Raw genomic sequence first — 13,415 nt, 5'->3', positions numbered from 1 at the left:
CACATACAATTAACTTACGTCATCATCAAGTACGTAAAGTACAATTTGTGTCGTAAAGTACTCAGAAAGAAGCACACCACGCGCTGGTCGAGACTACATAAGATTTGAGACGCCAAGACATGAAAAGATAACTCTCTTTTCCGCCATAGTGCCTTCCCTTGGACTGCGACGAAGTCTAGTTCCGGTAGCTTCGCGAAGTGAGCTACGCGTAGTCGACTTCGTCCAATTAAGGACAGGCTTCACCCGCGGACAACCGCAGTCGACCGACTGTACAGTAATCCGAATGGCCAAGTCGAAGGCTAAATTTAGCAACATTACCACTTCCGTTTGCTCATTCGCACGTGGAAATGGCCGATTTCGAAGAAAAAACTAGTCTCGGCCCGCTCAAAATAACAATGACCGAGACTTTCAGTAATTCCTTTGCGTGACGTCTAACCCTCTTACGCCATAATGCGACGTCTTCAAATGTTAAAGGTTCTACCACAGACATACATATATATATATATATATACGTATACATACATACATACATGCATACGCACGCACGCACGCACGCACGCACAGACAGACAAAAGTTAGCATCGCATAGGCTACACTTACGTGAGCCAAAAACAAGAAAGCGTACTGTCAAAGTACAGGGGTTATCTTCCTGTTTCACCACAGGTCATGTGGTTTGGGGTACTATTACACCCAACAGTCTTTTGCATACAAAAAGGTGAGCTGATTCAATATTTTCAGGCATTATCAGTCCCCATATCTCTGAGACGTACAATTAATAACATTGGATTAATTTGGGCGTCAAAAGGTTCGAAAAATAAAGCAGTATCAAAACTCCCAAGACAGGGCCGGACTACCGGGGGGTTATGGGGGTTGCGCAACCCCCCCCCCCCCCCCTAGCCTAAACATGTACCTCATAGAGAATACTACATGGCTTGCTGTGTCGTACCAGATTTACACGAGTTGTTTTTTTAAATAGTGAACTGCGAGCGAAAGCGAGCTGTTCACTATTTGAAAAAGCAACGAGTGTAAATCTGGTACGACACAGCAAGCCATGTAGTATTCTGTTTATCCTACATTATATACTTCTGTGCCAGATCTAACTAAAAGTCACCGACAGCGCTATTGCCTTTGGATCAACCCGCTTTAGAACTTCAAACCACTTTACTCAATTTGACATTCATTCCTCCGCCATGACACACACTCTCAAACTAGGACAAAGTAGTTCGCCTTTGTTAACACTGTTAAGTTTAATATTGAACATTGATTAAATAAATTCGAACAACGAAATGATGGTCACTTCAAAATATACCAGATAAAAAGAAAAGCAGTGGCCACAGGATAAAAGAAACCAAAAGGAACAACAACAGCAAAGCATATCCTTCCGCGACAGGATGACAGTCAAGTCGGAGCCAGGCGAGTCGACAGCTTTCAGATGGTCACTTCTCGGTTTGGTGACTGCACAAATATTGGTTGATGTTGATGGTACCAACGTGCACAGGCCTTGCAAACAGTGTTGTTAGCGTTTGCTGGGATGTGATTGTGGCAGTGGCATTGGAGACGGCTGGAGTTGAAGTGGCCGTGCGAATCCAATGTGTCGTCTGCCGACACTGGCGACAGCTCCGAGACCGGTGCAGTGCCGTTTAGCATCAGACTGAAGCCACGGTGTTCCTCTTGGGAAATGCTGCTTAACGTTGTTGTGCCCAGATAGCTGCATTATTTTGGTCGGAGGAACGTTATTCTCGGAAAGTTTCTGCACTAGGAACTGGCGTGCAGAGTGGTTGGTGTAGATCTACCTCGGGTTGATGATCCCAGCTTTTCTTCACATGTCGCCCTGGCATGTTTTGGATTGTCTTTTGCAAAATTGGAGATATTCTCTGCCATTACTGTCTTCATGCAAGGACACGTCTCCTCACTGCATGTGCCTGTGAGGTGTCACGCTGCGCAGACCAAAGTTGACTGTGTTTTGCCACCACAGAGTATTCAGGATTACTTCTGGATCTGCGACTCCGAGCTGTTTTGTCTGCCACAGCTTGTCAACATCTTCATCTTTCAGCGGTTGAGCCCTGTTAGGTAAGTTGCCACAACCTTCCTGTTTAACAATCTTCTGCTTTGTCTTCACGACTTCTCTCAGTTACAAACTTCAAATTCGGGGCCGTCTATAACGGGTGCACAGTACTTTTTAGACTTCAACTGTCGATGGATGCTGCTGAGAAGGCCCCTCAGCGTGGGGATGGTTCATACTCTTTGCCATCCGGTTTTTTCAAACTCATGAAAAAAGAGCAGAGAATTTTGCATAATTTTTGTGGTTGGATGGTGCTAATGTTTCTTTTGTCCCCGTGTTTCGCCATAAACGTCGATAGGCGACGTATATCGTAAACCGTTTTTCGGAGAGTGTTCTTGTTCTTGTATGTCTGAACGAATGAGTCTATTGGAGAAAAATCATAAATCATGGATGACTCACTTTTTTCTTCATCGACTTCGTCATTCGCGTCATCACCAAACATGTCTTCGAACAGCTCATCACTCAAAAATTCTTTCAGTGTTGACAAATCGGTTTCGTGGCAGTTGCCATTTTGTTGCAAAAGTAGTTCTTCATGAATATGTAATTACTAATTTACATAGCATGACCTTCCGGTTGACCTCATTTACATGATATACACACGTGTGATTTGAACGATTTTTATCTCACGGGTATCTCTCTCACGTATGTAGGATAAACTTATTTAACACTTTTTATCCTACATACGTGAGAGAGATACCCGTGAGATAAAAATCGTTCAAATCACACGTGTGTATATCATGTAAATGAGGTCAACCGGAAGGTCATGCTATGTAAATTAGTAATTACATATGTATATTCATGAAGAACTACTTTTGCAACAAAATGGCAACTGCCACGAAACCGATTTGTCAACACTGAAATAATTTTTGAGTGATGAGCTGTTCGAAGACATGTTTGGCGATGACGCGAATGACGAAGTCGATGAAGAAAAAAGCGAGTCATCCATGATTTATGATTTTTCTCCAATAGACTCATTTGTTCAGACAAACAAGAACAAGAACACTCTCCGAAAAACGGTTTACGATATACGTCGCCTATCGACGTTTATGGCGAAACACGGGGACAAAAGAAACATTAGCACCATCCAACCACAAAAATTATGCAAAATTCTCTGCTCTCTTTTCATGAGTTTGAAAAAACCGGATGGCAAAGAGTATGAACCATCCCCACGCTGAGGGGCCTTCTCAGCAGCATCCATCGACAGTTGAAGTCTAAAAAGTACTGTGCACCCGTTATAGACGGCCCCGAATTTGCACTTGTAACAGAGAGAAGTCGTGAAGACAAAGCAGAAGATTGTTAAACAGGAAGGTTGTGGCAACTTACCTAACAGGGCTCAACCGCTGAAAGATGAAGATGTTGACAAGCTGTGGCAGACAAAACAGCTCGGAGTCGCAGATCTAGAAGTAATCCTGAATACTCTGTGGTGGCAAAACACGGTCAACTTTGGTCTGCGCAGCGTGACACCTCACAGGCACATGCAGTGGGGAGACGTGTCCTTGCATGAAGACAGTAATGGCAGAGAATATCTCCAATTTTGCGAAAGACAATCCACAACCAAAGCCAGGGCGACATGTGAAGAAAAGCTGGGATCATCAACCCGAGGTAGATCTACACCAACCACTCTGCACGCCAGTTCCTTGTGCAGAAACTTTCCGAGAATAACGTTCCTCCGACCAAAATAATGCAGCTATCTGGGCACAACAACGTTAAGCAGCATTTCCCAAGAGGAACACCGTGGCTTCAGTCTGATGCTAAACGGCACTGCACCGGTCTCGGAGCTGTCGCCAGTGTCGGCAGACGACACATTGGATTCGCACGGCCACTTCAACTCCAGCCGTCTCCACTGCCACTGCCACAATCACATCCCAGCAAACGCTAACAACACTGTTTGCAAGGCCTGTGCACGTTGGTACCATCAACATCAACCAATATTTGTGCAGTCACCAAACCGAGAAGTGACCATCTGAAAGCTGTCGACTCGCCTGGCTCCGACTTGACTGTCATCCTATCGCGGAAGGATATGCTTTGCTGTTGTTGTTCCTTTTGGTTTCTTTTATCCTGTGGCCACTGCTTTTCTTTTTATCTGGTATATTTTGAAGTGACCATCATTTCGTTGTTCGAATTTATTTAATCAATGTTCAATATTAAACTTAACAGTGTTAACAAAGGCGAACTACTTTGTCCTAGTTTGAGAGTGTGTGTCATGGCGGAGGAATGAATGTCAAATTGAGTAAAGTGGTTTGAAGTTCTAAAGCGGGTTGATCCAAAGGCAATAGCGCTGTCGGTGACTTTTAGTTAGATCTGGCACAGAAGTATATAATGTAGGATAAACAGAATACTACATGGCTTGCTGTGTCGTACCAGATTTACACTCGTTGCTTTTTCAAATAGTGAACAGCTCGCTTTCGCTCGCAGTTCACTATTTAAAAAAACAACTCGTGTAAATCTGGTACGACACAGCAAGCCATGTAGTATTCTCTATTTCTATTATTGTTTATTTTATGCCGTTTCATGCAAGGAGCGACCATTTTCCTATCTCAGCATATGACCTACCCATCAGCTTCAGGGGGCTTCGCCCCCTGACCCCCACAAGGGGCTCTGCCCCATGACCCCGCCAGGGGGGACATCCCCCTGGACCACCACTGGCAAACCCCCCCTCCTCTTAGCCTAGTCCGGCCCTGCAAGAGTGAGTGAGAGAGAGAGAGAGAGAGAGACAGACAGAGAGACAGACAGACAGACAGACAGACAGAGAGGTTAGATAGAGAGAATGGGGATCAGAGAGATGAAGAAAGAAAGTTCAATAGAAAAATAGATCGATATATAGATCGATAAATAGATCGATAGATAGATAAAGAGATCGATAGATGGATAGATGGATAGATAGATAGATAGATAGAATAGATAGACACAGAATCACCAACGCCACCCACACCTACCCATCCTCAATCCGCACGACTAACACACACACACACACACACACACACACACACACACACACACGTTTAAGATATCTACGGATGCATCTTCCTACGGTATGGGAGGAGTACTTCTGCAGAAAAAAGGGAAGGACTGGAAGCCAGTGTTTTATGCTTCAAGATCAATGACCAGCACAGAACAGAGATAGAGAAGGAAGCTCTCGCCATAACCTGGTGCTGTGAAAAGTTTGCTGATTTCTTGGTAGGACTACCAAATTTCGTGATAGAAACTGATCACAAACCCCTCCATGTCATAATGAAGACAAACCGTTTGGATGAGCTCACATCTCGACTCCAAAGATTCCGCATGCGAACTATGCGCTCAAGTTCTCCTACGACATCATCTATACACCGGGAAAGAACTTGGTGACAGCGGACGCACTGTCTCGGGCTCATGGTGGTGTTCCTGCTGAACAGGATCGCCTGATGGAGAACGAGACAATTATGTTCGTTCAGTCTGTCATCGAGACTATCCCTGCTTCGGACAAACGGATGACAGAGATAAGAAACAAGCAAACTACGGACAATATCTGCAGCAAGGTGATAAAATTACTGCAAGATGGACCACTGGCCAGAAACAGCTAGAACAGACGGAGAACTGAAAGCTTACTGGGCAGCTCGCAATGATCTGACAGTCCAGCAGGGATTGCTACTGTTTCAGAGCAGGATCGTCATTCCACAAGAACTGCAAGACGACATCCTCGAGAAACTCCACCAAGGACATCTGGGAATTATCAAGTGTAGAGCTCTGGCAAGAAACAGCGTATGGTGGCCAGGTTTGTCGAAGCAGTTGAAAACAAGGTCAAAAACTGTTCAGTTTGTGAGAAAGAGAGAGTGCTGCATCCAGAACCTTTGCGAGTCACCAAGACACCAGACTACCCATGGCAACGTGTCGGTACAGACATGTTCGTACTGAATGGTCAGCAGTACCTTACAGTAGTTGATTACTACTCACGCTGGGTAGAGATAGCTCACCTGAAACAGACGACATCACCTGCAGTCATAGAAAATCTCAAGTCCATCTTTGCTCGCCAAGGTATACCTGAAGTGGTAGTCTCAGACAACGGCCCGCAATATGACTCGAGAGATTTCATCAAGTTTGCAGAATCCTATGGCTTCACTCACATCACAAGCAGTCCGCATCACCCTCAAAGCAACGGTGAGGCAGAACGTGCAGTGCAAACAGTGAAGAATCTGCTGAAGAAAGCCAAAGACCCCTACATTGCTCTTCTTAATTATCGAGCAACACCACTGCAACAGGGAGAAAGCCCAGCAGAGCTCCTGATGGGAAGAAAGCTGAGGACTAAAATCCCCACACATCCGTCCAGCTACGTTCCTCGCCGGCCAGACCGAAGCCAGTTTCGTGAGAGGGACGCCCGCCTCAAGGCGCAGCAAAAAGACAACTATGACAAGCGTCACCGCGCCAGAGCTACTGTCTCCCCTACCACCAGGACGGCGGGTGTGGATGAGAACTCCGGGAACCAACCAGGCTGTAGTGACGGCTACACCATCTCCATCATCACCTCGTTCGTACCCAGTCCAAACGAACGCCGGTACCAACACCAGGAGAAACCGACGTCAACTCCGCCGCCGCTCAAACCAGCCACAACCTGAAGGTGGAATCCCCAGGTCCACGTCAACACTTCCTTGGTCTGCACCACATATGGCTGTACAGCAGTCTGAGGAGTCCAGCTTCAGCGATACCAGACAGCAGACATGTGACATTCCAAACGCTGCTGCTAAATAAGGCAGTATTACAATACTTCTAGTCAAATGGTTTTGATTATAATGATGTTCGGTTTAACATTTTGTTTGTGAAGTAAGCAATATTTCAGTAATGCAGTATTATTCTACTTCTAGTCACATGTTAAAATCTTTAGAAACCCAGAAAGGGGGATGTAGTGTTAGTCTGTATATTCTAGTAATAAGACACCTTATATAGAACTTTCTGGTATTCGGACTTCCTGTACTTGGGTACCACTTTGAATACACCATGTACTCCACCTTGCTGACTCTTGTGTGTCTGAATGAATGTTTCCCTGTCACTCACAGTCACACATTAACCACTCGCAACCATCTAACACCAAATGTCACTCACAGTCACACATTAACCACTCACAACCATCTAACACCACATGTCACTCACAGTCACACATTAACCACTCACAACCATCTAACACCACATGTCACTCACAGTCACACAACCACTCACAACCATCTGACACCACATGTCACTCACAGTCACACATTAACCACTCACAACCATCTAACACCACATGTCACTCACAGTCACACATTAACCACTCGCAACCATCTAACACCACATGTCACTCACAGTCACACAACCATGCACTCGCAACCATCTAACACCACATGTCACTCACAGTCATACAACCACTCGCAACCATCTAACACCACATGTCACTCACAGTCACACAACCACTCGCAACCATCTAACACCACATGTCACTCACAGTCACACAACCACTCGCAACCATCTGACACCACATGTCACTCACAGTCATACAACCACTCGCAACCATCTAACACCACATGTCACTCACAGTCACACAACCACTCGCAACCATCTAACACCACATGTCACTCACAGTCACACAACCACTCGCAACCATCTAACACCACATGTCACACAACCACTCGCAACCATCTAACACCACATGTCACTCACAGTCACACAAACACTCGCAACCATCTAACACCACATGTCACTCACAGTCATATAACCACTCGCAACCATCTAACACCACATGTCACTCTCAGTCATACAACCACTCGCAACCATCTAACACCACATGTCACTCACAGTCATACAACCACTCGCAACCATCTAACACCACATGTCACTCACAGTCATACAACCACTCGCAACCATCTAACACCACATGTCACTCAGTCATACAACCACTCGCAACCAAGTCTAACACCACATGTCACTCACAGTCATACAACCACTCGCAACCATCTAACACCACATGTCACTCACAGTCACACAACCACTCGCAACCATCTAACACCACATGTCACTCACAGTCACACAACCACTCGCAACCATCTAACACCACATGTCACACAACCACTCGCAACCATCTAACACCACATGTCACTCACAGTCACACAACCACTCGCAACCATCTAACACCACATGTCACTCACAGTCATATAACCACTCGCAACCATCTAACACCACATGTCACTCTCAGTCATACAACCACTCGCAACCATCTAACACCACATGTCACTCACAGTCATACAACCACTCGCAACCATCTAACACCACATGTCACTCACAGTCATACAACCACTCGCAACCATCTAACACCACATGTCACTCAGTCATACAACCACTCGCAACCAAGTCTAACACCACATGTCACTCACAGTCATACAACCACTCGCAACCATCTAACACCACATGTCACTCACAGTCATACAACCACTCGCAACCATCTAACACCACATGTCACTCACAGTCACACAACCACTCGCAACCATCTAACACCACATGTCACTCACAGTCATACAACCACTCGCAACAATCTAACACCACATGTCACTCACAGTCACACAACCACTCGCAACCATCTAACACCACATGTCACTCACAGTCATACAACCACTCGCAACCATCTAACACCACATGTCACTCACAGTCACACAACCACTCGCAACCATCTAACACCACATGTCACTCACAGTCACACAACCACTCGCAACCATCTGACACCACATGTCACTCACAGTCACACAAACACTCGCAACCATCTGACACCACATGTCACTCACAGTCACACAACCACTCGCAACCATCTAACACCACATGTCACTCACAGTCACACAACCACTCGCAACCATCTAACACCACATGTCACTCACAGTCACACAACCACTCGCAACCATCTAACACCACATGTCACTCACAGTCATACAACCACTCGCAACCATCTAACACCACATGTCACTCACAGTCACACAACCACTCGCAACTATCTAACACCACACGTCACTCACAGTCACACAACCACTCGCAACCATCTAACACCACATGTCACTCACAGTCACACAAACACTCGCAACCATCTAACACCACATGTCACTCACAGTCTCACAAACACTCGCAACCATCTGACACCACATGTCACTCACAGTCACACAACCACTCGCAACCACCTAACACCACATGTCACTCACAGTCACACAACCACTCGCAACAATCTAACACCACATGTCACTCACAGTCACACAACCACTCGCAACCATCTGACACCACATGTCACTCACAACCACTCGCAACCATCTGACACCACATGTCACTCACAGTCACACAACCACTCGCAACCATCTAACACCACAATCATAATCGACAGTCTACCTCGATGAACGAAAATGGTCGCTCTTTCTGAGATGTTCTACATCTGGGGTTGTTATCCGCTCTTCAGGTTTCGCAACAGAAGCCGTTTGAACAGTTAAAGGCATAGAAAGCTGATGAATATACACGCTAATTGCTTTACCCAGAGCTGGAGACAGACTAAATTAAGTTCCCTGCAAAATATTGTGGTCTAGGAGCCCTTAAATGTTGAGATATTTGAATTTTTATTTTGATCTAGATGGTCCTATTTATAGATTTGGCAACACATGTAACGTTGATGCAAGGGAGCTAACACCGCGGCTTTGTTGACATCCTCACTTTTTCAGAGGCTAGAACAAGCTGTAATGCATGTATTATGGTCCGCGCATGGTGACATATCGTCATTATATGGTCTTATGGTGCGTTTGACATCGATTGTGGGCAAACTACACTTTGTAAACACGGGAGTGCGTTAGTATGCCTTTAAGAAACATTCCTTTGGTTTCTCCAAAACACTGTTTCGTGATTGAGATTTCTCACCTGTGCGGTAAGTTGTTTCCATCTACCTGTAAGCTTTTTGCTTTTCATGTTCATAAAGCCATACGCATGCAGCCAAAACCCTGACGGAGGACAGCTACATTTCTGGGACTAAAATCTAATCTCGTGAACTGTCAACATGTGACATTATGTAACGCTCCGTTGTTTGGTTGAAATGAAGCGAAGTTTCGCGCGACGCTCCAAATTTCAGTTTATAGCTCGAGTATGAATCACATTTGGCACTTCTCTGTATCAATGAAAACTTGTGTAAGGTAAACTGGAACAAGGTATCAGACATATTTACACGTTACATGAAGAGAGAGAGAGAGAGAGAGAGAGAGAGAGAGAGAGAGAGAGAGAGAGAGAGAGAGAGAGAGAGAGAGAGAGAGAGAGAATTGAATTGAATTGAATTGAACTTTATTTAACAAGGATTAAGATTTAAGGCTACGCCTTTTCTTACAATCTGTCCTTGGGACGCACAGACACACAATGATAAAATTGAAAAATTAAAAATTAAAAAGTAAAAAAATCAGAGAGAGAGCTAGAGAGATAGAGAGATAGAGAGAGAGAGAGAGAGAGAGATATCTGACATAGCCAGACAAACAGACACAGACACAGACACAGACACACACACACACACAGGCACACACACACACACACACACACACACACACACACACACAGAATGACACAGGGAGACACCCAAACAGAAAGACAAAGACAAACAGAGACATTACAGAGACGGATAGAAAGAGATTGAGGGTCACACACACTGTTTGCTTCCCAAATGCACCGTGTTTTGTGTATTGAGTCGTCCCATTGCTAGGCACGTACCAGCGTTTCCTCCAGTGAATTTGTCATAGCGCAGAGTAAAGTTGTGAGAAACGTCTTCCACGTAAAAGCCGCTGTATGTCGCTTTCCCTTTGGTTCCGTCCCACATGCGCAAGTCGACACGCAACTCGTACCTCTGTGAGGTGGTCAGCTTGTGCAGCTTGTCCAGTCCTGCACCGGGAACACACACACACACACACACACACGCATTGTACAATAGTTCCTATAAAGACACATCATCACAACGAACGTTAACCAGGGATTAATACCTCTTTCAAACTAGGTCCTGTGATTGTAGTTGATTGGACGGATACCCCATTCAGTAAGGCCTGTCTTACACTGTGCCGAATATCCTTGCGAATATGAACATGTTGTATTCGGCAAAAAAAGAGACGAATGGACAGGAAAAATTATTGAAAATTCGAAGCCTTACCGATCATTGCGAATGCATACAAATCCATATACGAATGTCTTGCGGATGTATTACGAACGTTGCGAGTGGCCTTGCGAGTGTTGCGAGTGCTTGCAAACATTTTACGAATAAAGCGCTCATGCAATTCGCATTGTTCGTAATACTGCTCTTACACTGTGCCGAATTTCCCTTGCGAATAGAATTCACCAATAATTCGTTATGATCGGGACATGGTCGCAAGACATTCGTAAATGTTCTTAACCATTCGCCACCATTCGTCTCTTGTTGCGAATATTAGCAACATGCTCCTAATATTCGCAAGGAATGCCTATTCTTCATTATCCCATGACCTGCCTCTTTGTCTCTGTTAGCTGAGGAGGTGATTATTCTGAATATTCCATCACAACCATATGGATATCCCATCACAACCGAGTTTCGATCTCAACTGTCATTGGTCATTGTCTTTGATTTCAGAGTAGGCCTACAATTGAATAATTTATAGAGGTCATCTGCATATTCAGAGTTTACAGATGGACTACTTTTTTCAACATACGACTGAAATATTTTGTGGTGTCAAAGTCAATATCACGTATAGGTACAGGCCTACATGTGTCAATATTGAAAAAATAATGAATACTTCATACGATACGCACATTCTGCATGGATTTAAAGAGCGGAGTCGAGATATTTCGCTGGCTGAAGCGACTGCATGGTCAAAGGCATGTTCAACGAGTATCGCGAGTGGGATCAATGGACGATACTCCCTAATTTTTACACAGACAGCCATCTACACAGAACCGTGAGAGAGAAAGAGAGAGAAAGAGAAAGGAACCGTGAAAGAGAGAGAGAGAGAGAGAGAGAGAGAGAGAGAGAGAGAGAGAGAGAGAGAGAGAGAGAGAGAGAGAGAGAGAGAGAGAGAGAGAGAGAGAGAGAGAGAGCAATCAAAACACAACCCAGTCACCTGGTAGTTCGAAAACTCAATCTGAAACTGACATCGATTGTCGAAGGCAAGCCTGCGGTGCATAACTCTGGAAAAGTTGTCGTAGCTGGGAACCCGTTGAGATCCATTCCAACGCCAAAAAAATTATCAGAAGACTCACCATGAAGTCAAATCAAACGTTAGGTTTTCTCATTTGGTTATTTGCTTTGGCTTTAAGTGTATTGCTTCGATTGATAGCTGAATCTGCTTGCAACCGTGCTGTTCAAGACTGTTCGAACTGTCGTCTGCTAGACGGGCTTGTGTGAATCCGAGTCGAGTCAACACTGCGGGGTTCAGCGACAAATGAGGGAGTGGCATCAAAAGGAAAAGAAGAAGACGAAAAGAAGTTGGAGATACAGTTAAGATATGTGGGGAAGAGAAGAGGATGTGAGGTGTTAGATGTATCCAACCTTAGGTGTTCAAACTCAAGACCGGGACAAAGTAGAAAGCGATGTACCGCGACCGACTCTCAGTGCCGACATACAACTTCCAAGCTTTATTGCTTAACGTCTACAACAGGCGAAGTATTGAAGCTTTGGCTCACCTAAACCCGACGACTGAATATGTAAGTGATCCACGTGTGAAAACCAAAACAGAACAGCGCGATGACAGCCAACATTTCTATCCCCGACTGACAAACAGTAACACTGCATGCAAACTGACTTGGGTCAACGATCAAACCAGCACGGCCCGAACTGAATTTGTTGCGCTGCCATTATCGTGCGCAATTCTGGTAAACATATAAACCCGGTATGCCGAATTGAGTATAACGAAAGCTGATGTCAAATATACACAGGGATATTTTTAAATGACTTTCAAAATGTAAAAGCAGATAGCAGACCTTTTTATAAGCAATATGAATGACTGAATGTCCACATACAAGTCGAATGACGCCGTCCATTATGCTGACAAATGGGAACTAGCTTTGCGCATGAATTCATTGACATGAATTTCGACTGCGGAGGCTTTTGGCAAGCTGAAAACAGGCACGGGCAGGTTTTAGTGGAAAAAGTAAGTGTTTTTAATGAAAACGTCGGAGTAATACTAATGGGATAAATAGCTTACACACCTCGTCCTGAATATCTTGAATATTTTCCCTCGGGTCAATTTTCATGTATTACCTCGCCAAAGGCTCGGTAAATACATGATAATCGACCCTCGGAAAAATATGCAATGAAACTTGGCTTTAATAGTGACTCAATACCTGATTCTAGTGTAGAGCTGACAGGTTTTTCCATGTTCAGAGGGGACAG

General features: G+C 44.8%; 1 protein-coding gene across 1 annotated transcript in view; it reads right to left on the bottom strand.

The window, feature by feature from the left end:
- LOC138946004 (ficolin-2-like) overlaps positions 1 to 11,881 on the bottom strand; it is a 14,464-nt gene extending 2,583 nt beyond the window's left edge. Inside the window, exon 1 of the mRNA XM_070317547.1 lies at positions 10,775 to 11,881. Coding sequence (XP_070173648.1) covers positions 10,775 to 10,880 — 106 coding nt within the window. The 5' untranslated portion in view covers positions 10,881 to 11,881. The remainder of the gene's footprint in view (positions 1 to 10,774) is intronic.
- Between the last annotated feature and the right edge of the window lie 1,534 nt (positions 11,882 to 13,415).

Source organism: Littorina saxatilis, linkage group LG13, assembly GCF_037325665.1.
Source record: "Littorina saxatilis isolate snail1 linkage group LG13, US_GU_Lsax_2.0, whole genome shotgun sequence".
In the NCBI taxonomy this organism is placed as follows: Eukaryota; Metazoa; Mollusca; class Gastropoda; order Littorinimorpha; family Littorinidae; genus Littorina; species Littorina saxatilis.
This window is presented reverse-complemented; position numbering and strand designations above follow the sequence as displayed.